This window comes from Bombina bombina, chromosome 8, assembly GCF_027579735.1.
Source record: "Bombina bombina isolate aBomBom1 chromosome 8, aBomBom1.pri, whole genome shotgun sequence".
NCBI lineage: Eukaryota > Metazoa > Chordata > Amphibia > Anura > Bombinatoridae > Bombina > Bombina bombina.
In genome coordinates this window covers 266,827,239-266,853,816 of record NC_069506.1, presented here as the reverse complement: position 1 = coordinate 266,853,816, position 26,578 = coordinate 266,827,239, and the positions used below count along the sequence as shown (strand labels likewise).

The window sequence follows — 26,578 nt, the reverse complement described above, 5'->3', positions numbered from 1 at the left end:
CTACGGCGTCTATTTCATGGGTTCTCTGTTATCGGTCGTAGAGATTCATCTCTTACCTCCCTTTTCAGATCGACGATATACTCTTATATATACCATTACCTCTGCTGATTCTCGTTTCAGTACTGGTTTGGCTTTCTACAACATGTAGATGAGTGTCCTGGGGTAAGTAAGTCTTATTTTCTGTGACACTCTAAAGCTATGGTTGGGCACTTTTTCTCCAACATAGGTGTGTCCGGTCCACGGCGTCATCCTTACTTGTGGGATATTCTCTTCCCCAACAGGAAATGGCAAAGAGCCCAGCAAAGCTGGTCACATGATCCCTCCTAGGCTCCGCCTACCCCAGTCATTCTCTTTGCCGTTGTACAGGCAACATCTCCACGGAGATGGCTTAGAGTTTTTTAGTGTTTAACTGTAGTTTTTCATTATTCAATCAAGAGTTTGTTATTTTCAAATAGTGCTGGTACGTACTATTTACTCAGAAACAGAAAAGAGATGAAGAATTCTGTTTGTATGAGGAAAATGATTTTAGCAACCGTAACTAAAATCCATGGCTGTTCCACACAGGACTGTTGAGAGCATTAACTTCAGTTGGGGGAACAGTTTGCAGTCCTTTGCTGCTTGAGGTATGACACATTCTAACAAGACGATGTAATGCTGGAAGCTGTCATTTTCCCTATGGGATCCGGTAAGCCATGTTTATTACGATTGTAAATAAGGGCTTCACAAGGGCTTATTTAGACTGTAGACATTTTTTGGGCTAAATCGATTGATATTAACACTTATTTAGCCTTGAGGAATCATTTATTCTGGGTATTTTGATATAATAATATCGGCAGGCACTGTTTTAGACACCTTATTCTTTAGGGGCTTTCCCAAAGCATAGGCAGAGTCTCATTTTCGCGCCGGTGTTGCGCACTTGTTTTTGAGAGGCATGGCATGCAGTCGCATGTGAGAGGAGCTCTGATACTTATAAAAGACTTCTGAAGGCATCATTTGGTATCGTATTCCCCTTGGGTTTGGTTGGGTCTCAGCAAAGCAGATACCAGGGACTGTAAAGGGGTTAAAGCTTAAAACGGCTCCGGTTCCGTTATTTTAAGGGTTAAAGCTTCCAAAATTGGTGTGCAATATTTTCAAGGCTTTAAGACACTGTGGTGAAAGTTTGGTGAATTTTGAACAATTCCTTCATGTTTTTTCGCAATTGCAGTAATAAAGTGTGTTCAGTTTAAAATTTAAAGTGACAGTAACGGTTTTATTTCAAAACGTTTTTTGTACTTTCTTATCAAGTTTATGCCTGTTTAACATGTCTGAACTACCAGATAGACTGTGTTCTGAATGTGGGGAAGCCAGAATTCCTATTCATTTAAATAAATGTGATTTATGTGATAATGACAATGATGCCCAAGATGATTCCTCAAGTGAGGGGAGTAAGCATGGTACTGCATCATTCCCTCCTTCGTCTACACGAGTCTTGCCCACTCAGGAGGCCCCTAGTACATCTAGCGCGCCAATACTCCTTACTATGCAACAATTAACGGCTGTAATGGATAATTCTGTCAAAAACATTTTAGCCAAAATGAACCCTTGTCAGCGTAAGCGTGGATGCTCTGTTTTAGTTACTGAAGAGCATGACGACGCTGATATTAATATCTCTGAAGGGCCCCTAACCCAATCTGAGGGAGCCAGGGAGGTTTTGTCTGAGGGAGAAATTACTGATTTAGGGAACATTTCTCAGCAGGCTGAATCTGATGTGATTACTTTTAAATTTAAATTGGAACATCTCCGCATTTTGCTTAAGGAGGTATTATCCACTCTGGATGATTGTGAAAATTTGGTCATCCCAGAGAAACTATGTAAAATGGACAAGTTCCTAGAGGTGCCGGGGCTCCCAGAAGCTTTTCCTATACCCAAGCGGGTGGCGGACATTGTTAATAAAGAATGGGAAAGGCCCGGTATTCCTTTCGTCCCTCCCCCCATATTTAAAAAATTGTTTCCTATGGTCGACCCCAGAAAGGACTTATGGCAGTCAGTCCCCAAGGTCGAGGGAGCGGTTTCTACTTTAAACAAACGCACCACTATTCCCATAGAGGATAGTTGTGCTTTTAAAGATCCTATGGATAAAAAATTAGAAGGTTTGCTTAAAAAGATGTTTGTTCAGCAGGGTTACCTTCTACAACCCATTTCATGCATTGTCCCTGTCACTACAGCCGCATATTTCTGGTTTGATGAACTGATTAAGGTGCTCGATAGTGACTCTCCTCCTTATGAGGAGATTATGGACAGAGTCAATGCTCTCAAATTGGCTAATTCTTTCACTCTAGACGCCTCTTTGCAATTGGCTAAGTTAGCGGCTAAGAATTCTGGGTTTGCTATTGTGGCGCGCAGAGCGCTTTGGTTGAAATCTTGGTCGGCTGATGCGTCTTCCAAGAACAAGCTACTAAACATTCCTTTCAAGGGGAAAACGCTGTTTGGTCCTGACTTGAAAGAGATTATCTCTGATATCACTGGGGGTAAGGGTCATGCCCTTCCTCAGGATCGGCCTTTCAAGGCAAAAAATAGACCTAATTTTCGTCCCTTTCGTAAAAACGGACCAGCCCAAGGTGCTACGTCCTCTAAGCAAGAGGGTAATACTTCTCAGGCCAAGCCAGCTTGGAGACCAATGCAAGGCTGGAACAAGGGAAAGCAGGCAAAGAAACCTGCCACTGCTACCAAGACAGCATGAAATATCGGCCCCCGATCCGGGACCGGATCTGGTGGGGGGCAGACTCTCTCTCTTCGCTCAGGCTTGGGCAAGAGATGTTCTGGATCCTTGGGCGCTAGAAATAGTCTCCCAGGGTTATCTTCTGGAATTCAAGGGACTTCCCCCAAGGGGAAGGTTCCACAGGTCTCAGTTGTCTTCAGACCACATAAAAAGACAGGCGTTCTTACATTGTGTAGAAGACCTGTTAAAAATGGGAGTGATTCATCCTGTTCCATTGAGAGAACAAGGGATGGGGTTCTACTCCAATCTGTTCATAGTTCCCAAAAAAGAGGGAACATTCAGACCAATCCTAGATCTCAAGATCTTAAACAAATTTCTCAAGGTCCCATCTTTCAAGATGGAAACCATTCGAACTATCCTTCCTTCCATCCAGGAAGGTCAATTCATGACCACGGTGGATTTAAAGGATGCGTATCTACATATTCCTATCCACAAGGAACATCATCGGTTCCTAAGGTTTACATTCCTGGACAAACATTACCAGTTCGTGGCGCTTCCTTTCGGATTAGCCACTGCTCCAAGGATTTTCACAAAGGTACTAGGGTCCCTTCTAGCTGTGCTAAGACCAAGGGGCATTGCAGTAGTACCTTACCTGGACGACATTCTGATTCAAGCGTCGTCCCTCCCTCGAGCAAGGGCTCACACGGACATCGTCCTGGCCTTTCTCAGATCGCACGGCTGGAAAGTGAACGTGGAAAAGAGTTCTCTATCCCCGTCTACAAGGGTTCCCTTCTTGGGAACAATTATAGACTCCTCAGAAATGAGGATTTTTCTAACAGAGGCCAGAAAGACAAAGCTTCTGGACTCTTGTCGAATACTTCATTCCGTTCCTCTTCCTTCCGTAGCTCAGTGCATGGAAGTGATCGGGTTGATGGTAGCGGCAATGGACATAGTTCCTTTTGCGCGCATTCATCTAAGACCACTACAACTGTGCATGCTCAGTCAGTGGAATGGGGACTATACAGACTTGTCTCCAAAGATACAAGTAAATCAGAGGACCAGAGACTCACTCCGTTGGTGGCTGTCCCTGGACAACCTGTCACGAGGGATGACATTCCACAGACCAGAGTGGGTCATTGTCACGACCGACGCCAGTCTGATGGGCTGGGGCGCGGTCTGGGGATCCCTGAAAGCTCAGGGTCTTTGGTCTCGGGAAGAATCTCTTCTACCGATAAATATTCTGGAACTGAGAGCGATATTCAATGCTCTCAAGGCTTGGCCTCAGCTAGCGAGGACCAAGTTCATACGGTTTCAATCAGACAACATGACGACTGTTGCGTACATCAACCATCAGGGGGGAACAAGGAGTTCCCTAGCGATGGAAGAAGTGACCAAGATTATTCTATGGGCGGAGTCTCACTCCTGCCACCTGTCTGCTATCCACATCCCGGGAGTGGAAATTTGGGAAGCGGATTTTCTGAGTCGTCAGACATTGCATCCGGGGGAGTGGGAACTCCATCCGGAAATCTTTGCCCAAGTCACGCAACTTTGGGGCATTCCAGACATGGATCTGATGGCCTCTCGTCAGAACTTCAAAGTTCCTTGCTACGGGTCCAGATCCAGGGATCCCAAGGCGGCTCTAGTGGATGCACTAGTAGCACCTTGGACCTTCAAACTAGCTTATGTGTTCCCGCCGTTTCCTCTCATCCCCAGGCTGGTAGCCAGGATCAATCAGGAGAGGGCGTCGGTGATCTTGATAGCTCCTGCGTGGCCACGCAGGACTTGGTATGCAGATCTGGTGAATATGTCATCGGCTCCACCTTGGAAGCTACCTTTGAGACGAGACCTTCTTGTTCAGGGTCCGTTCGAACATCCGAATCTGGTTTCACTCCAGCTGACTGCTTGGAGATTGAACGCTTGATTTTATCGAAGCGAGGTTTCTCAGATTCTGTTATCGATACTCTTGTTCAGGCCAGAAAGCCTGTAACTAGAAAGATTTACCACAAAATTTGGAAAAAATATATCTGTTGGTGTGAATCTAAAGGATTCCCTTGGGACAAGGTTAAGATTCCTAGGATTCTATCCTTCCTTCAAGAAGGATTGGAAAAAGGATTATCGGCAAGTTCCCTGAAGGGACAGATTTCTGCCTTGTCGGTGTTACTTCACAAAAAACTGGCAGCTGTGCCAGATGTTCAAGCCTTTGTTCAGGCTCTGGTTAGAATCAAGCCTGTTTACAAACCTTTGACTCCTCCTTGGAGTCTCAATTTAGTTCTTTCAGTTCTTCAGGGGGTTCCGTTTGAACCCTTACATTCCGTTGATATTAAGTTATTATCTTGGAAAGTTTTGTTTTTAGTTGCAATTTCTTCTGCTAGAAGAGTTTCAGAATTATCTGCGCTGCAGTGTTCTCCTCCTTATCTGGTGTTCCATGCAGATAAGGTGGTTTTACGTACTAAACCTGGTTTTCTTCCAAAAGTTGTTTCTAACAAAAACATTAACCAGGAGATTATCGTACCTTCTCTGTGTCCGAAACCAGTTTCAAAGAAGGAACGCTTGTTGCACAATTTGGATGTTGTTCGCGCTCTAAAATTCTATTTAGATGCTACAAAGGATTTTAGACAAACATCTTCCCTGTTTGTTGTTTATTCAGGTAAAAGGAGAGGTCAAAAAGCAACTTCTACCTCTCTCTCTTTTTGGATTAAAAGCATCATCAGATTGGCTTACGAGACTGCCGGACGGCAGCCTCCCGAAAGAATCACGGCTCATTCCACTAGGGCTGTGGCTTCCACATGGGCCTTCAAGAACGAGGCTTCTGTTGATCAGATATGTAGGGCAGCGACTTGGTCTTCACTGCACACTTTTACCAAATTTTACAAGTTTGATACTTTTGCTTCTTCTGAGGCTATTTTTGGGAGAAAGGTTTTGCAAGCCGTGGTGCCTTCCATTTAGGTGACCTGATTTGCTCCCTCCCTTCATCCGTGTCCTAAAGCTTTGGTATTGGTTCCCACAAGTAAGGATGACGCCGTGGACCGGACACACCTATGTTGGAGAAAACAGAATTTATGTTTACCTGATAAATTTCTTTCTCCAACGGTGTGTCCGGTCCACGGCCCGCCCTGGTTTTTTAATCAGGTCTGATAATTTATTTTCTTTAACTACAGTCACCACGGTACCATATGGTTTCTCCTATGCTATTATTCCTCCTTAACGTCGGTCGAATGACTGGGGTAGGCGGAGCCTAGGAGGGATCATGTGACCAGCTTTGCTGGGCTCTTTGCCATTTCCTGTTGGGGAAGAGAATATCCCACAAGTAAGGATGACGCCGTGGACCGGACACACCGTTGGAGAAAGAAATTTATCAGGTAAACATAAATTCTGTTTTTTATAAAGTTCTAAATATATGTATTCAAACATTTATTTGCCTTGACTCAGGATGTTCAACATTTCCTTATTTCAGACAGTCAGTTTCATATTTGGGATAATGCATTTGAATATATCATTTTTATCTTACCTTAAAATTTGACTTTCCCTGTGGGCTGTTAGGCTCGCGGGGGCTGAAAATGCTTCATTTTATTGCGTCATTCTTGGCGCGGACTTTCTTGGCGCGAATTTTTTTTTTTTCTATTTCCGGCGTCATACGTGTCGCCGGAAGTTGCGTCATTTTTGACGTTTTTCGCGCCAAAAATGTCGGCGTTCCGGATGTGGCGTCATTTTTGGCGCTAATAGCATTTAGGCGCCAAATATTGTGGGCGTCAAATTTGTCTCCACTTTATTTAAGTCTCATTATTTGTTGCTTCTGGTTGCTAGAAGCTTGTTCACTGGCATTTTTTCCCATTCCTGAAACTGTCATTTAAAGGGACAGTCAAGTCCAAAAAAAACTTTCATGTTTCAAATAGGGCATGTAATTTTAAACAACTTTCCAATTTACTTTTATCACCAATTTTGCTTTGTTCTTTTGGTATTCTTAGTTGAAAGCTAGACTTAGGAAGGCTCATATGATAATTTCTAAGCCCTTGAAGGCCGCCTCTAATCACATGCTTTTGTATTTGCTTTTCACAGCAGGGGAGAGCTAGTTCAGGTAAACCCTATAGATAACATTGTGAGCACGCCCGTGGATTGTGGCAGACACTGCACTAATTGGCTAAAATGAAAGTCAATAGATAATAAATAAAATATCATGTGATCAGGGGGCTGTCAGAAGATGATTAGATACAAGTTAATCACAGAGGTAAAAAGTATATTATTATACCTGTGTTGGTTATGCAAAACTGGGGAATGGGTAATAAAGGGATTATCTAGCTTCTAAAACAGCAAAAATTCTGGTGTTGACTGTCCCTTTAAGGAATTTGATCAATTTTGCTTTATATGTTGTTTTTTCTATTACATATTGCAAGATTTCCCACGTTGCAACTGAGTCAGAAGATACTACTGGAAAATCGTTGCCTGGTGCTGGAACTACCAAAACTAAGTGTATCTGCTGTAAACTTTTGGTAGTTGTTCCTCCAGCTGTTGTTTGTATTACATGTCATGACAAACTTGTTAATGCAGAAAATATTTCCTTTAGTAAAGTACCATTACCTGTTGCAGTTCCATCAACATCTAATGTTCAGAGTGTTCCTGATAACATAAGAGATTTTGTTTCTGAATCCATTAAGAAGGCTATGTCTGTTATTCCTCCTTCTGGTAAACATAAAAAGTCTTTTAAAACTTCTCTTTATACAGATGAATTTTTAAATGAACATCATCATTCTGATTCTAATGATTCTTCTGATACAGAGGATTCTGTCTCAGAGGTTGATGCTGATAAATCATCATATTTATTTAAAATGGAATTTATCCGTTCTTTACTTAAAGAAGTCCTAATTGCATTGAGGATTCTGGTCCTCTTGATACTAAATCTAAACGTTTAGTCAAGGTCTTTAGATCTCCTGTGGTTATTCCAGAAGTTTTTCCTGTTCCTGGTGCTATTTCTGAAGTAATTTCCAGAGAATGGAATAATTTGGGTAATTCATTTACTCCTTCTAAACGTTTTAAGCAATTATATCCTGTACCGTCCGACAAATTAGAGTTTTGGGACAAAATCCCTAAAGTTGATGGGGCTATTTCTACCCTTGCTAAACGTACTACTATTCCTACGGCAGATGGTACTTCCTTTAAGGATCCTTTAGATAGGAAAATTGAATCCTTTCTAAGAAAAGCTTGTGTTCAGGTAATCTTCTTAGACCTGCTATATCATTGGCTGATGTTGCTGCAGCTTCAACTTTTTGGTTGGAAACTTTAGCGCAACAAGTAACAGATCATGATTCTCATAATATTATTATTCTTCTTCCAGATCCCGGGATCCTCAGGCGGAGGCAGTGGATGCATTATCACTTCCTTGGAAGTATCATCCTGCCTATATCTTTCCGCCTCTAGTTCTTCTTCCAAGAGTAATCTCCAAGATTCTGAAGGAATGCTCGTTTGTTCTGCTGGTAGCTCCAGCATGGCCTCACAGGTTTTGGTATGCGGATCTTGTCCGGATGGCCTCTTGCCAGCCGTGGACTCTTCCGTTAAGACCAGACCTTCTGTCACAAGGTCCTTTCTTCCATCAGGATCTCAAATCCTTAAATTTAAAGGTATGGAGATTGAACGCTTGATTCTTGGTCAAAGAGGTTTCTCTGACTCTGTGATTAATACTATGTTACAGACTTGTAAATCTGTATCTAGAGAGATATATTATAGAGTCTGGAAGACTTATATTTCTTGGTGTCTTTCTCATCATTTTTCCTGGCATTCTTTTAGAATTCCGAGAATTTTACAGTTTCTTCAGGATGGTTTAGATAAAGGTTTGTCCGCAAGTTCCTTGAAAGGACAAATCTCTGCTCTTTCTGTTCTTTTTCACAGAAAGATTGCTAAACTTCCTGATATTCATTGTTTTGTACAAGCTTTGGTTCGTATAAAACCTGTCATTAAGTCAATTTCTCCTCCTTGGAGTTTGAATTTGGTTCTGAGGGCTCTTGAAGCTCCTCCTTTTGAACCCATGCATTCATTGGACATTAAATTACTTTCTTGGAAAGTTTTGTTCCTTTTGGCCATCTCTTCTGCCAGAAGAGTCTCTGAATTATCTGCTCTTTCTTGTGAGTCTCCTTTTCTGATTTTTCATCAAGATAAGGCGGTGTTGCGAACTTCTTTTGAATTTTTACCTAAGGTTGTGAATTCCAACAATATTAGTAGAGAAATTGTGGTTCCTTCATTATGTCCTCATCCTAAGAATTCTAAGGAGAAATCGTTGCATTCTTTGGATGTTGTTAGAGCTTTGAAATATTATGTTGAGGCTACTAAGTCTTTCCGTAAGACTTCTAGTCTATTTGTCATCTTTTCCGGTTCTAGGAAAGGTCAGAAAGCTTCTGCCATTTCTTTGGCATCTTGGTTGAAATCCTTAATTCACCATGCTTATGTCGAGTCGGGTAAAACTCCGCCTCAAAGGATTACAGCTCATTCTACTAGGTCAGTTTCTACTTCCTGGGCGTTTAGGAATGAGGCTTCGGTTGATCAGATTTGCAAAGCAGCAACTTGGTCCTCTTTGCATACTTTTACTAAATTCTACCATTTTGATGTGTTTTCTTCTTCTGAAATAGTTTTTGGTAGAAAAGTACTTCAGGCAGCGGTTTCAGTTTGAATCTTCTGCTTATGTTTTCATTAAACTTTATTTTGGGTGTGGATTATTTTCAGCAGGAATTGGCTGTCTTTATTTTATCCCTCCCTCTCTAGTGACTCTTGCGTGGAAAGATCCACATCTTGGGTAGTCATTATCCCATACGTCACTAGCTCATGGACTCTTGCTAATTACATGAAAGAAAACATAATTTATGTAAGAACTTACCTGATAAATTCATTTCTTTCATATTAGCAAGAGTCCATGAGGCCCACCCTTTTTGGTGGTTATGATTTTTTTGTAGAAAGCACAACTATTCCAATTCCTTATTTTATATGCTTTCGCACTTTTTTATCACCCCACTTCTTGGCTATTCGTTAAACTGGTTTGTGGGTGTGGTGAGGGGTATATTTATAGGCATTTTGAGGTTTGGGAAACTTTGCCCCTCCTGGTAGGAATGTATATCCCATACGTCACTAGCTCATGGACTCTTGCTAATATGAAAGAAATGAATTTATCAGGTAAGTTCTTACATAAATTATGTTATTTCTCCTTCACATCCAGAACACTGCATAGAAAGATAAACATTTCTTATACTACAATTTATGTTTCTAAAATTCTTTAAGGGGCCTTGATCATCGTGCCCATAGTCCTTTCATTATCATAGACGCTTATGTTCCATCCTCTAATTATTATACAGAATGCTGGGAGACTCCTGTACATTGGTCAAGACGAGTGGACGCATGTAAACTGTGCCCTCTGGTCAGCAGAAGTGTTTGAAGAAGATGATGGCTCTTTGAAGAATGTGCACATGGCAGTTATTAGAGGAAAGCAGCTGGTAGGTGAATGGGAAGTGTATGACACTTGGAACCTTTTGCAGGCACAAACTCCCAGCGTAGACATCCTGCGAAAGAAAGACATTATTTTGCAGTAGACTAGGTGTGATGTGTATATATGTGTGTGTGAGTAGGTGTGATTAATATATATGGACACAAAAAAACTTAGTAAAGCTCAACCCTAATAATTACTCAAAATAAATTTACTTTCTCCAACATAGGTGTGTCCGGTCCACGGCGTCATCCTTACTTGTGGGATATTCTCTTCCCCAACAGGAAATGGCAAAGAGCCCAGCAAAGCTGGTCACATGATCCCTCCTAGGCTCCGCCTTCCCCAGTCATTCTCTTTGCCGTTGCACAGGCAACATCTCCACGGAGATGGCTCAGAGTTTTTTGGTGTTTAAATGTAGTTTTTATTCTTCTATCAAGAGTTTGTTATTTTAAAATAGTGCTGGTATGTACTATTTACTCTGAAACAGAAAAGAGATGAAGATTTCTGTTTGTAAGAGGAAAATGATTTTAGCAACCGTTACTAAAATCGATGGCTGTTTCCACACAGGACTGTTAAAAGGAATTAACTTCAGTTGGGGGAAACAGTGAGCAGACTTTGGCTGCTTGAGGTATGACACATTTCTAACAAGACTTGGTAATGCTGGAAGCTGTCATTTTCCCTATGGGATCCGGTAAGCCATTTTCTTAATTTTCAATATAAGAATAAAAGGGCTTCACAAGGGCTTTAAAGACTGGTAGACATTTTTCTGGGCCAAAACGATTACTTTATAAGCATATTTAATGGTTTATAACTTTGGAGAGTTATTTTAATCTTTGGAATTTTATTAAAAAAACGGCAGGCACTGTATTGGACACCTTTTTCACTGGGGGCCTTTTCTAGTCATAGGCAGAGCCTCATTTTCGCGCCACTAATGCGCAGTTGTTTTTGAGAAGCAAGGCATGCAGATGCATGTGTGAGGAGCTCAGATCCACTGAAAAAGCTTATTGAAGGCGTCATTTGGTATCGTATTCCCCTCTGGGCTTGGTTGGGTCTCAGCAAAGCAGATACCAGGGACTGTATAGGGGTTAAATGTAAAAACGGCTCCGGTTCCGTTATTTTAAGAGTTAAAGCTTTCAAATTTGGTGTGCAATACTTTTAAGGCTTTATGACACTGTGGTGAAATTTTGGTGAATTTTGAACATTTCCTTCATACTTTTGCGTATATTCAGTAAAAAAGTGTGTTCAGTTTAAAATTTAAAGAGACAGTAACAGTTTTATTTTAAAACGTTTTTTGTGCTTTGTTATCAAGTTTATGCCTATTAACATGTCTGAACTATCAGATAGACGATGTTCTGTATGTTCGGAAGCCAAGGTTCCTCTCCATTTAAATATATGTGATGAATGTGACAAACAAAGTAGGGACAATGATGCCACTGATAATAATGTTGCCCAAAATGATTCCTTAAGTGAGGGGAGTAAGCATGGTACTGCATCATCTCCTTCTATGTCTACACCAGTCTTGCCCACTCAGGAGGTCCCTAGTGAATCTAGTGCGCCAATCCTCCTTACTATGCAACAATTAACGGCTGTAATGGATAATTCTATTAAAAACATTTGAGCCAAAATGCCCACTTATCAGCGAAAGCGCGACTGCTCTGTTTTAGATACTGAAGAGCATGAGGACGCTGATGATAATGGTTCTGACATGCCCTTACACCAGTCTGAAGGGGCTAGGGAGGTTTTGTCTGAGGGAGAAATTTCAGATTCAGGAAAAATTTCTCAACAAGCTGAACCTGACGTTATTACATTTAAATTTAAATTGGAACATCTCCGCGCTCTGCTTAAGGAGGTGTTATCTACTCTGGATGATTGTGACAATTTGGTCATTCCAGAGAAATTATGTAAGATGGACAGGTTCCTAGAGGTCCCGGTGCCCCCCGAAGCTTTTCCTATACCCAAGCGGGTGGCAGACATTGTAAATAAAGAATGGGTAAGGCCCGGCATACCTTTTGTCCCTCCCCCTATATTTAAGAAATTATTTCCTATGGTCGACCCCAGGAAGGACTTATGGCAGACAGTCCCCAAGGTCGAGGGGGCGGTTTCTACTCTAAACAAACGCACCACTATCCCTATAGAAGATAGTTGTGCTTTTAAAGATCCTATGGATAAAAAATTAGAGGGTTTGCTTAAAAAGATGTTTGTTCAGCAAGGTTACCTTCTACAACCAATTTCATGCATTGTTCCTGTCACTACAGCAGCGTGTTTCTGGTTCGAGGAACTAGAAAAGTCGCTCAATCAAGCATCCTCTTATGAGGAGGTTATGGACAGAGTTCAAGCACTTAAGTTGGCTAACTCTTTTACCTTAGACGCCACTTTGCAATTAGCTAGATTAGCGGCGAAAAATTCAGGTTTTGCTATTGTGGCGCGCAGAGCGCTTTGGCTGAAGTCTTGGTCAGCGGATGTGTCCTCCAAGAACAGATTGCTTAACATCCCTTTCAAGGGGAAAACGCTGTTTGGCCCTGACTTGAAAGAGATTATTTCAGACATCACTGGGGGAAAGGGCCACGCCCTTCCTCAGGATAGGTCTTTTAAGGCTAAAAAATAAAACAAATTTTTGTCCCTTTCGCAGAAACGGACCAGCCTCAAATTCTACATCCTCTAAGCAAGAGGGTAATTCTTCTCAAACCAAGCCAGCCTGGAGACCGATGCAAGGCTGGAACAAAGGTAAGCAGGCCAAGAAGCCCGCTACCGCTACCAAGACAGCATGAGATGCTCTCTCTTCGCTCAGGCTTGGGCAAGAGATGTTCAGGATCCTTGGGCGCTAGAAATAGTTTCTCAAGGTTATTTCCTGGAATTCAAGGAACTACCCCCAAGGGGAAGGTTCCACAGGTCTCAATTGTCTTCAGACCAAATAAAAAGACAGGCATTCTTACATTGTGTAGAAGACCTGTTAAAAATGGGAGTGATTCATCCTGTTCCATTAGGAGAACAAGGGATGGGGTTTTACTCCAATCTGTTCATAGTTCCCAAAAAAGAGGGAACATTCAGGCCAATTTTGGATCTCAAGATCCTAAACAAATTTCTCAAGGTCCCATCGTTCAAGATGGAAACCATTCGGACAATTCTTCCTACCATCCAGGAAGGTCAATTCATGACCACGGTGGATTTAAAGGATGCGTATCTACATATTCCTATCCACAAGGAACATCATCGGTTCCTAAGATTCGCCTTTCTGGACAAGCATTACCAGTTTGTGGCACTTCCATTCGGACTAGCCACTGCTCCAAGAATTTTCACAAAGGTACTAGGGTCCCTTCTAGCGGTGCTAAGGCCAAGGGGCATTGCAGTAGTACCCTACTTGGACGACATACTGATTCAAGCGTCGTCTCTACCACAAGCAAAGGCTCATACGGACATTGTCCTAGCCTTTCTCAGATCTCACGGGTGGAAAGTGAACGTAGAAAAAAGTTCTCTATTCCCGTCAACAAGAGTTCCCTTCTTGGGAACAATAATAGACTCCTTGGAAATGAAGATTTTTATGACAGAAGCCAGAAAATCAAAACTTCTAAGCTCTTGTCAAGTACTTCATTCTGTTCTTCTTCCTTCCATAGCGCAGTGCATGGAAGTAATAGGTTTGATGGTTGCGGCAATGGACATAGTTCCTTTTGCGCGAATTCATCTAAGACCATTACAACTGTGCATGCTCAGACAGTGGAATGGGGATTATACAGATTTGTCCCCGACGATCCAAGTAGATCAGAGGACCAGAGATTCACTCCGTTGGTGGCTGACCCTGGACAACCTGTCCCAAGGGATGAGCTTCAGAAGACCAGAGTGGGTCATTGTAACGACCGACGCCAGCCTGGTGGGCTGGGGCGCGGTCTGGAAACACCTGAAGGCTCAGGGTCTATGGTCTCGGGAAGAATCTCTTCTCCCGATAAACATTCTGGAACTGAGAGCGATATTCAATGCTCTCAAGGCTTGGCCTCAACTAGCAAAGGCCAAATTCATAAGGTTTCAATCAGACAACATGACGACTGTTGCATATATCAACCATCAGGGGGGAACAAGGAGTTCCCTGGCGATGGAAGAAGTGACCAAAGTAATTCAATGGGCGGAGCTTCACTCCTGCCACTTGTCTGCAATCCACATCCCAGGAGTGGAAAATTGGGAAGCGGATTTTCTGAGTCGTCAGACATTTCATCCGGGGGAGTGGGAACTCCATCCGGAAATCTTTGCCCAAATAACTCAATTATGGGGCATTCCAGACATGGATCTGATGGCGTCTCGTCAGAACTTCAAGGTTCCTTGCTACGGGTCCAGATCCAGGGATCCCAAGGCGACTCTAGTAGATGCACTAGTAGCGCCCTGGACCTTCAACCTAGCTTATGTGTTCCCACCGTTTCCTCTCATTCCCAGGCTGGTAGCCAGGATCAATCAAGAGAGGGCTTCGGTGATCTTGATAGCTCCTGCGTGGCCACGCAGAACTTGGTATGCAGACCTGGTGAATATGTCATCGGCTCCACCATGGAAGCTACCTTTGAGACGGGACCTTCTTGTTCAAGGTCCGTTCGAACATCCGAATCTGGCATCACTCCAACTGACTGCTTGGAGATTGAACGCTTGATTTTATCAAAGCGTGGGTTCTCAGATTCTGTCATTGATACTCTTATTCAGGCTAGAAAGCCTGTAACTAGGAAAATTTACCATAAAGTATGGAAGAAATATATCTGTTGGTGCGAATCGAAAGGATTCCCATGGAACAGGGTAAAAATTCCTAAGATTCTATCCTTTCTACAAGAGGGTTTGGAGAAGGGATTATCTGCAAGTTCTTTGAAGGGACAGATTTCTGCTTTATCTGTTTTACTTCACAAGAAGCTGGCGGCTGTGCCAGATGTTCAGGCTTTTGTTCAGGCTCTGGTTAGAATCAAGCCTGTTTACAAACCTTTGACTCCTCCTTGGAGTCTCAATTTAGTTCTTTCAGTTCTTCAAGGGGTTCCGTTTGAACCCTTACATTCCGTAGATATTAAGTTATTATCTTGGAAAGTTTTGTTTTTGGTTGCAATTTCTTCTGCTAGAAGAGTTTCAGAGTTATCTGCTCTGCAGTGTTCTCCTCCTTATCTGGTGTTCCATGCAGATAAGGTGGTTTTGCGTACTAAACCTGGTTTTCTTCCGAAAGTTGTTTCTAATAAAAATATTAACCAGGAGATAGTTGTGCCTTCTTTGTGTCCGAATCCAGTTTCAAAGAAGGAACGTTTGTTGCACAATTTGGATGTAGTTCGTGCTCTAAAATTCTATTTAGAGGCTACAAAGGATTTCAGACAAACATCTTCCTTGTTTGTTGTTTATTCTGGTAAAAGGAGAGGTCAAAAAGCAACTTCTACCTCTCTCTCTTTTTGGCTTAAAAGCATCATCAGATTGGCTTATGAGACTGCCGGACGGCAGCCTCCTGAAAGAATCACAGCTCATTCCACTAGGGCTGTGGCTTCCACATGGGCCTTCAAGAACGAGGCTTCTGTTGATCAGATATGTAAGGCAGCGACTTGGTCTTCACTGCACACTTTTACCAAATTTTACAAATTTGATACTTTTGCTTCTTCTGAGGCTATTTTTGGGAGAAAGGTTTTGCAAGCCGTGGTGCCTTCCATCTAGGTGACCTGATTTGCTCCCTCCCATCATCCGTGTCCTAAAGCTTTGGTATTGGTTCCCACAAGTAAGGATGACGCCGTGGACCGGACACACCTATGTTGGAGAAAACAGAATTTATGTTTACCTGATAAATTACTTTCTCCAACGGTGTGTCCGGTCCACGGCCCGCCCTGGTTTTTTAATCAGGTCTGATGATTTAATTTCTCTAACTACAGTCACCACGGTATCATATGATTTCTCCTATGCAAATATTCCTCCTTTACGTCGGTCGAATGACTGGGGAAGGCGGAGCCTAGGAGGGATCATGTGACCAGCTTTGCTGGGCTCTTTGCCATTTCCTGTTGGGGAAGAGAATATCCCACAAGTAAGGATGACGCCGTGGACCGGACACACCGTTGGAGAAAGTAATTTATCAGGTAAGCATAAATTCTGTTCTAGTGCAACCTAGAAAACTAGTTAGTTATTAATGCAAAAATGAAGAAGATTGCACCAATACGTGCAGTCTCAAAAGTCTAGGATAATTAGCACATATAGAGACAGAGACCAATATTTCAATGCAAAAAGTATCTTTTATATAGTATCAACATGTCATATACATGAAAAGTGCACACAATAAATAAAAAAAACATCCATACACACACTTCCATACATACTAATGGGGTTCCCCAATATGTAGCAGGATTTTTGTGACGAATGTGCTTTCATCCGAAAAGGAATGCACATCTCTAATGCACTGTGTTGTACAAAATGCATACAAAGGAGATTTTTACAGGCATTTTGTCATCAAAATGTGTTATGCATTGCTTTTTTAGATCATTCAAATGATACACTAGTTGAAGATCTTGATGGAATTTGATCTCAACAAAGGAGACAAGGAACATAATCAGAGGCTACTAAGATAAAGTTTGAGGTTCACTATGGCACTGCCTTCTACAAAGTCAGTCTAATAAAAACTGCACTATACACTGCATGTGTCCATCCTTCTAGAGAGTATAACACTTTGTTTTTACTGAAAACGCAGGCATTATGATTAATACATTTACTTTGCAGTACTACACTGTTTTTAAACGTTTTATGCAGGAGTTAAGTATTTGTTTAATATCCCTTTAATGCACAATTTATTGTCTAATACAAAACACACTGATAACCACTGCTTTTGTATCTTAATATTAAAGGGAAACTAAACCCCAAATTTTTCTTTCATGATTCAGATAGAGAATACAATTTTAAACAACATTCCAATTTACTTCTATGATTTAATTTGCTGCAATCTTTAGATATCCTTTGTTAAAGAAATAGCAATGCACAATGGTGAGCCAATCACATGAGGCATCTGTGTGCAGCCACCAATCAGAAGCTGCTGAGCCTATCTAGATATGCTTTTCAGGAAAGAATACCAAGAGAATGACACAAATTAGATAATAGAAGTAAATTAGAAAGTTGTTTAAAATGGTATTCTCTATCTGAATCATGAAATAAAAAAATTGGGTTTAATGTCCCTTTAAGTAAAGACTTTGTGAACCCCAGTTAATAACAAATTGAATGTGAAAGAATACTCAGTTTTTAAGTAACTGGTTTACTCTCCATGTGACAGTATATGAAGCCCCACCTACCCTGCCATATTTATTTTGTCTTTTTGCAGCTGTTGTCTATTCCTGTTGTTCATTTGACATTGGAGACTATTGTACTGTGTTACCTTTGGCTTCCTATAGCTGAAAAATTAATTAGTGCATAAAAGGAATGACATTATTGAAAGGAATGAGCCATTTACTCTACCTCTCTTAATTAGCATACATTAATTAATTAGTGCATAAAAGGAATGACATTATTGAAAGGAATGAGCCATTTACTCTACCTCTCTTAATTAGCATACATTAATTAGTGCACAAAAGGAATGACATTATTGAAAGAAATGAGCCATTTACTCTACCTCTCTTAATTAGCATACATTAATTAGTGCATAAAAGGAATGACATTATTGAAAGGAATGAGCCATTTACTCTACCTCTCTTAATTAGCATACATTAATTAATTAGTGCATAAAAGGAATGACATTATTGAAAGGAATGAGCCATTTACTCTACCTCTCTTAATTAGCATACATTAATTAGTGCATAAAAGGAATGACATTATTGAAAGGAATGAGCCATTTACTCTACCTGTCTTAATTTCACATGTTATCAATCTGAATGTAAAGCAGGACATTTATTGAAAAGAATGATTTTTTTTTTTTTCTGCTGTCTCTTTCCTCTCAATCCCCTTTTATTTCTAATAAGCCTTCTTGCCCCTCTCTGATACTTCTTTCTCTTGATACTTCCTCCTCCTAGCCCCTTTTTTCTTCTTGGCATGATGGTTATTTTCTTCACCTTGTTTATCTGTTCTGTTCTCCCCATTTCATCTCCTCCCTGATTTATGTATTTTTCTCCCTCAGCGTTGTGAGCTTTGTCAGAAATTGGGAGCAACTGTTGGTTGCTGCCTGAATTCATGCACCAGTAACTATCACTTCATGTGCTCAAGACAGAAAAACTGTGTGTTTCTGGAGGACAAGAAAGTTTACTGCCAGAAACACAGGGATCTGTTCAAGGGAGAGGTGAGTTGATGGAACTTGAGTGAAGCTGGAATGAGGGTTGGTGTTAGGAATGGGCAGGCAGCGGGGAGAAATAAAATTGAAGTTGAACGAATGTATAGTCAAGTGATAAAGATGGAGAGTAGACAAATAAGTGTGAGGAATACATTGCAGGAAAAGAGAATAGCATGGGTTTGAGAGGAAATAAGTAGTAAACGTGTACATTTACCCCTCTATCTATGCATTTATAATTCCTGCAGGTTGTGTCTGGTAATGGTTTTGAAGTTTTCAGAAGGGTGTTTGTGGACTTTGAAGGAATTAGCTTGCGCAGAAAATTTCTAAATGGCCTTGAACCAGAAAATATCCACCTGATGATTGGTAAGAATACTGCAGTGTGAATGGCAAAAGCAAAATCTTCCTTATAATTTTCTCATCACACCTTTCTATTTTTTTAAAGGGACGTTAAACAATAAATACATGCTAGACATAATGATGTATTGAAAGCAAAGATTAGCTTTAGAATAATATGTAGATGTGTTTTTTTATAATTCTAGTAGCTAATTAAATGTTGAAAATAAAAGTGTAACAGTTTAGTTTCTATAAAATACTTAATTTATGTAAAATTATGGGCATCACCATGTTTGAACTAGTTTTCTATTTACAGCATCTCCGTGCAAACAAAGCTGTATGGAATCCATTTTAGACTATCTTTTTCTCTTGTTAAGTGTATCCAGTCCACGGATCATCCATTACTTGTGGGATATTCTCCTTCCCAACAGGAAGTTGCAAGAGGATCACCCACAGCAGAGCTGCTATATAGCTCCTCCCCTCACTACCATATCCAGTCATTCTCTTGCAACTCTCAACTAAGATGGAGGTTGTAAGAGGACTGTGGTGTTTTATACTTAGTTTATTTTTTTCAATCAAAAGTTTGTTATTTTTAAATGGTACCGGAGTGTACTGTTTATCTCAGGCAGTATTTAGAAGAAGAATCTGCCTGCGTTTTCTATGATCTTAGCAGAAGTAACTAAGATCCTTTGCTGTTCTCACATATTCTGAGGAGTGAGGTAACTTCAGAGGGGGAATAGCATGCAGGTTTTCCTGTAATAAGGTATGTGCAGTTAAAATATTTTTCTAGGGATGGAATTTGCTAGAAAATGCTGCTGATACCGAAGTAATGTAAGTAAAGCCTTAAATGCAGTGATAGCGACTGGTATCAGGCTTATTAATAGAGATACATACTCTTATAAAAGTGTATTTTAAACCGTTTGCTGGCATGTTTAATCGTTTTTTACATATGTTTGGTGATAAAACTTATTGGGGCCTAGTTTTTTCCACATGGCTGGCTTGAATTTTGCCTAGAAACAGTTCCCTGAGGCTTCCCACTGTTGTAATATGAGTGGGAGGGGCCTATTTTGGCGGTTTTTTGCACAGCAAAAATTACAGACACGGACATCCAGCTTCTTCCTGCATGATCCAGGACTTCTCTGAAGGGCTCAAAAGGCTTCAAAAGTCGTATTGAGGGAGGTAAAAAGCCACAGTAGAGCTGTGGCAGTTGTTGTGACTGTTTAAAAAACGTTTTTGTAATTTGTTATTCCGTTTTTGGTATTAAGGGGTTAGTCATCCATTTGCAAGTGGGTGCAATGCTCTGCTAACTTATTACATACACTGTAAAAATTTCGTTAGTGTAACTGCATTTTTTCACTGTTATTTCAAAATTTGGGAAAATTTGTGTTTCTTAAAGGCGCAGTAACGTTTTTTATATTGCTTGTAAACTTGTTTTAAAGTGTTTTCCAAGCTTGCTAGTCTCATTGCTAGTCTGTTTAAACATGTCTGACACAGAGGAACCTACTTGTTCATTATGTTTGAAAGCCATGGTGGAGCCCCATAGGAGAATGTGTACTAAATGTATTGATTTCACCTTAAACAGTAAAGATCAGTCTTTATCTATAAAAGAATTATCACCAGAGGGTTCTGTCGAGGGGGAAGTTATGCCGACTAACTCTCCCCACGTGTCAGACCCTTCGCCTCCCGCTCAGGGGACGCAGGCTAATATGGCGCCAATTACATCAGGGACGCCCATAGCGATTACCTTGCAGGACATGGCTGCAATCATGAATAATACCCTGTCAGAGGTATTATCCAGGTTGCCTGAATTAAGAGGCAAGCGCGATAGCTCTGGGGTTAGGAGAGATACAGAGCGTGCAAATGCTGTTAGAGCCATGTCTGATACTGCGTCACAGTATGCAGAACATGAGGACGGAGAGCTTCAGTCTGTGGGTGACATCTCTGACTCGGGGAAACCTGATTCAGAGATTTCTAATTTTAAATTTAAGCTTGAGAACCTCCGTGTATTGCTTGGGGAGGTATTAGCTGCTCTGAATGACTGTAACACAGTTACAATTCCAGAGAAATTGTGTAGGCTGGATAGATACTATGCGGTGCCGGTGTGTACTGACGTTTTTCCTATACCTAAAAGGCTTACAGAAATTATTAGCAAGGAGTGGGATAGACCCGGTGTGCCCTTTTCCCCACCTCCTATATTTAGAAAAATGTTTCCAATAGACGCTACTACACGGGACTTATGGCAGACGGTCCCTAAGGTGGAGGGAGCAGTTTCTACTTTAGCAAAGCGTACCACTATCCCGGTTGAGGACAGTTGTGCTTTTTCAGATCCAATGGATAAAAAATTGGAGGGTTACCTTAAGAAAATGTTTATTCAACAAGGTTTTATTTTACAGCCCCTTGCATGCATTGCGCCTGTCACTGCTGCGGCGGCATTCTGGTTTGAGGCCCTGGAAGAGGCCATCCAGACAGCTCCATTGAATGAAATTATTGACAAGCTTAGAACGCTTAAGCTAGCTAACTCATTTGTTTCTGATGCCATTGTTCATTTGACTAAACTAACGGCTAAGAATTCCGGATTCGCCATCCAGGCGCGTAGGGCGCTATGGCTTAAATCCTGGTCAGCTGACGTGACTTCAAAGTCTAAATTACTCAACATTCCTTTCAAGGGGCAGACCTTATTCGGGCCTGGCTTGAAGGAAATTATTGCTGACATTACTGGAGGCAAGGGTCATACCCTTCCTCAGGACAGGGCCAAATCAAAGGCCAAACAGTCTAATTTTCGTGCCTTTCGAAATTTCAAGGCAGGATCAACTTCCTCCGCTTCAAAACAAGAGGGAACTGTTGCTCATTCCAGGCAGGCCTGGAAACCTAACCAGTCCTGGAACAAGGGCAAGCAGGCCAGAAAGCCTGCTGCTGCCTTCAAGACAGCATGAAGAAACGGCCCCCTATCCGGAAACGGATCTAGTGGGGGGCAGACTTTCTCTCTTCGCCCAGGCGTGGGCAAGAGATTTTCAGGATCCCTGGGCGTTGGAGATCATATCTCAGGGATATCTTCTGGACTTAAAAGCTTCTCCTCCACAAGGGAGATTTCATCTTTCAAGGTTATCAGCAAACCAGATAAAGAAAGAGGCATTCCTAAGCTGTGTGCAAGACCTCCTAGTAATGGGAGTGATCCATCCAGTTCCGTGGACGGAACAAGGACAGGGATTTTATTCAAATCTGTTTGTGGTTCCCAAGAAAGAGGAAACCTTCAGACCAATCTTGGATCTAAAGATCTTAAACAAATTCCTCAGAGTTCCATCATTCAAAATGGAAACTATTCGGACCATCCTACCCATGATCCAAGAGGGTCAGTACATGACTACAGTGGACTTAAAGGATGCCTACCTTCACATACCGATTCACAAAGATCATCATCGGTTCCTAAGGTTTGCCTTTCTAGACAGGCATTACCAATTTGTAGCTCTTCCCTTCGGGTTGGCCACTGCCCCGAGAATTTTTACAAAGGTTCTGGGCTCACTTCTGGCGGTTCTAAGACCACGAGGCATAGCGGTGGCTCCGTATCTAGACGACATCCTTGTACAGGCGTCAAGCTTTCAAATTGCCAAGTCTCATACAGAGATAGTTCTGGCATTTCTGAGGTCGCATGGGTGGAAAGTGAACGTGGAAAAGAGTTCTCTATCACCACTCACAAGAGTCTCCTTCCTAGGGACTCTTATAGATTCTGTAGAGATGAAAATTTACCTGACAAGTCCAGGTTATCAAAACTTCTAAATGCTTGCCGTGTCCTTCATTCCATTCCACGCCCGTCAGTGGCTCAGTGCATGGAAGTAATCGGCTTAATGGTAGCGGCAATGGACATAGTGCCATTTGCGCGCCTGCATCTCAGACCGCTGCAATTATGCATGCTAAGTCAGTGGAATGGGGATTACTCAGATTTGTCCCCTCTACTAAATCTGGATCAAGAGACCAGAGATTCTCTTCTCTGGTGGCTTTCTCGGGTCCATCTGTCCAAGGGTATGACCTTTCGCAGGCCAGATTGGACGATTGTAACAACAGATGCCAGCCTTCTAGGTTGGGGCGCAGTCTGGAACTCCCTGAAGGCTCAGGGATCGTGGACTCAGGAGGAGAAACTCCTCCCAATAAATATTCTGGAGTTAAGAGCAATATTCAATGCTCTTCTAGCTTGGCCTCAGTTAGCAACACTGAGATTGTGACTGTGGCTTACATCAACCATCAAGGGGGAAGTAGGAGTTCCCTAGCGATGTTAGAAGTCTCAAAGATAATTCGCTGGGCAGAGTCTCTTTCTTGCCACCTGTCAGCAATCCACATCCCAGGCGTAGAGAACTGGGAGGCGGATTTTCTAAGTCGTCAGACTTTTCATCCGGGGGAGTGGGAACTCCATCCGGAGGTGTTTGCTCAACTGGTCCATCGTTGGGGCAAACCAGAACTGGATCTCATGGCGTCTCGCCAGAACGCCAAGCTTCCTTGTTACGGATCCAGGTCCAGGGACCCGGGAGCAACGCTGATAGATGCTCTAGCAGCTCCTTGGTTCTTCAACCTGGCCTATGTGTTTCCACCGTTTCCTCTGCTCCCTCGACTGATTGCCAAAATCAAACAGGAGAGAGCATCAGTGATTCTGATAGCGCCTGAGTGGCCGCGCAGGACCTGGTATGCAGACCTAGTGGACATGTCATCTCTTCCACCATGGACTCTGCCTCTGAGGCAGGACCTTATAATACAAGGTCCTTTCAATCATCCAAATCTAATTTCTCTGAGACTGACTGCATGGAGATTGAACGCTTGATTCTATCAAGGCGTGGCTTCTCCGAGTCAGTCATTGATACCTTAATACAGGCTCGGAAGCCTGTCACCAGGAAAATCTACCATAAGATATGGCGTAAATATCTTTATTGGTGTGAATCCAAGAGTTACTCATGGAGTAAGGTTAGGATTCCTAGGATATTGTCCTTTCTCCAAGAGGGTTTGGACAAAGGCTTATCAGCTAGTTCTTTAAAAGGACAGATCTCTGCTCTGTCTATTCTTTTGCACAAGCGTCTGGCAGAAGTTCCAGACGTCCAGGAATTTTGTCAGGCTTTGGTTAGGATTAAGCCTGTGTTTAAAACTGTTGCTCCCCCGTGGAGCTTAAACTTGGTTCTTAAAGTTCTTCAGGGAGTTCCGTTTGAACCCCTTCATTCCATTGATATTAAACTTTTATCTTGGAAAGTTCTGTTTTTGATGGCTATTTCCTCGGCTCGAAGAGTCTCTGAGTTATCTGCCTTACATTGTGATTCTCATCTGATTTTTCATTCAGACAAGGTAGTTCTGCGTACCAAACCTGGGTTTTTACCTAAGGTGGTTTCTAACAGGAATATCAATCAAGAGATTGTTGTTCCATCATTATGTCCTAATCCTTCTTCAAAGAAGGAACGTCTTTTGCATAATCTGGACGTAGTCCGTGCCTTGAAGTTTTACTTACAGGCTACTAAAGATTTTCGTCAAACATCTGCCCTGTTTGTCGTTTACTCTGGACAGAGGAGAGGTCAAAAAGCTTCGACAACCTCTCTCTCCTTTTGGCTTCGGAGCATAATACGCTTAGCCTATGAGACTGCTGGACAGCAGCCCCCTGAAAGGATTACAGCTCATTCTACTAGAGCTGTGGCTTCCACCTGGGCCTTTAAAAATGAGGCCTCTGTTGAACAGATTTGCAAGGCTGCGACTTGGTCTTCACTTCACACCTTTTCAAAATTTTACAAATTTGATACTTTTGCTTCTTCGGAGGCTGTTTTTGGGAGAAAGGTTCTACAGGCAGTGGTTCCTTCGGTTTAAGTTCCTGCCTTGTCCCTCCCATCATCCGTGTACTTTAGCTTTGGTATTGGTATCCCACAAGTAATGGATGATCCGTGGACTGGATACACTTAACAAGAGAAAACATAATTTATGCTTACCTGATAAATTTATTTCTCTTGTAGTGTATCCAGTCCACGGCCCGCCCTGTCCTTTTAAGGCAGGTCTAAATTTTAATTAAACTACAGTCACCACTGCACCCTATGGTTTCTCCTTTCTCGTCTTGTTTCGGTCGAATGACTGGATATGGCAGTGAGGGGAGGAGCTATATAGCAGCTCTTCTGTGGGTGATCCTCTTGCAACTTCCTGTTGGGAAGGAGAATATCCCACAAGTAATGGATGATCCGTGGACTGGATACACTACAAGAGAAATAAATGTATCAGGTAAGCATAAATTATGTTTTTAAACATTCCAATGTACTTGTATAATCATATGTGCTTCATATGATAATTTCTAAGTACTTGAAGGCCGCCTCTTTTCACATGCTTTTTTATTTGCTTTTCACAACAGGGAGTGCTAGTTCATGTGAGCCTTATAGATAATGTGATCACGCCTGTAGCTTGTGGCAGACACTGCACTAATTGGCTAAAATGCAAGCCACTAGATAATAAATAAAATGTCATGTGATCAGGGGGCTGTCAGAAAAGGCTTATATTCAAGGTAATCACAGAGGTAAAAAGTATATTAATATCAGGGCTCAAAATTTCAGGTCGTAAGCTACTAGCCAGGCTAAAATGTTACTCGCCACTTTTGATCCTAACCACTACCTGCCCACACCCACTACTCCGCCCCCTCTTTGCATATGTTTAGTCATTGTGAAACACAATATTGTGCAGTCATTTTTAATATTATTTTATACCTTAGCAAATTAAATAATGCTACATACAGTAATAGATTGAAAAGTGCATAGCAGTTAGCAACATCAACTTGGTGGTTCTGGGTAAGACAACAGCTGGATAGAAATAGGAAGTTGTTGAAGTGAGAGAGTAGAGAAAGTGCTGACAGTCATGGAAGGTCATAGCAGACCTGGAGATTTTCTTTTAATAATTATCATCTTTCACTTCTATCTCTAAAGTATCTTTCTCCCCTCCCTCCTCTCGTCAATCTCTCTTCTTACTCGCCCCCTTATCTCTTAAGTCATATCTTCTCTTATACTCTTTCGCCTCTCATACATTTTACTTTCTTTTTTTCTTTCTCCACTCTCTCGTAAAGCTTTCTTCGTCCCCACTTTTACTTTTCCTCTCTAATCTCTCTTTCTCTGCCCCATTTACCTTCTCAGAAGCACTAATGGTGTTCCTACAGCCCTAGAGGAATAACATTCTTGCCCTTTCTAGGATATAGAATTTCCCTTCAGATAATATTTTTAGCACATAGCCCGAAATGTGTGTTTGTCATGCAATAGGAGTGCAAACTTTGCAAATGTGCTACCTTTGCTACTTACAACTTTCACTCGCCACCATTAAATTTCCACTCGCCAATGGCTAGTAAAGAGTGGAAATTTTGAGCCCTGTTAATATAACTGTATTGGTTATGCAAAACTGGGGAATGGGTTATCTATTTCTTTAAACAATAACAATTCTGGTGTAGACTGTCCTTTTAATTTGGGTTATATAAATCACTGCTGATACTCGGGGCATGCACAGCGTTTGCCGCTTAAAAAATGTAATAACTTTTACTAGAAACATTTTTTGCTGACGTAAGTACATTGTGCATGTACATTTTTCATTTTGACCTTTCTATTTCTTTATACATTGTTATGGTGTCTTCAAGTATGACACTCTTTAGGTTTGAAGAATATCTCTCTCTTTCTCAGTTGCTAACAGTTAACTGAGTAGGTTTGCTCCTGCAATTCCTCCTTGCAAAATCTCTCCAGTTCACAACCATTAAAGGGAGATTAAACACTATGGGATTGTTATATAAAATGTTTAATTATAGTGTCATACAGTGAACATGGATCAGAGTAGCAAGGAGGATTTGCAGGAGCAAACCTACTCAGTTACCTGTTAGCAA

The 26,578-nt window shown here is 41.7% G+C and overlaps 1 protein-coding gene across 1 annotated transcript in view; it reads left to right on the top strand.

Annotated features, from left to right (window-relative positions):
- KMT2A (lysine methyltransferase 2A) overlaps positions 1 to 26,578 on the top strand; it is a 555,423-nt gene that overhangs the window by 510,368 nt on the left and 18,477 nt on the right. Inside the window, exons 21-23 of the mRNA XM_053691137.1 lie at positions 10,030 to 10,167; positions 18,238 to 18,396; positions 18,633 to 18,750. Coding sequence (XP_053547112.1) covers positions 10,030 to 10,167; positions 18,238 to 18,396; positions 18,633 to 18,750 — 415 coding nt within the window. The remainder of the gene's footprint in view (positions 1 to 10,029; positions 10,168 to 18,237; positions 18,397 to 18,632; positions 18,751 to 26,578) is intronic.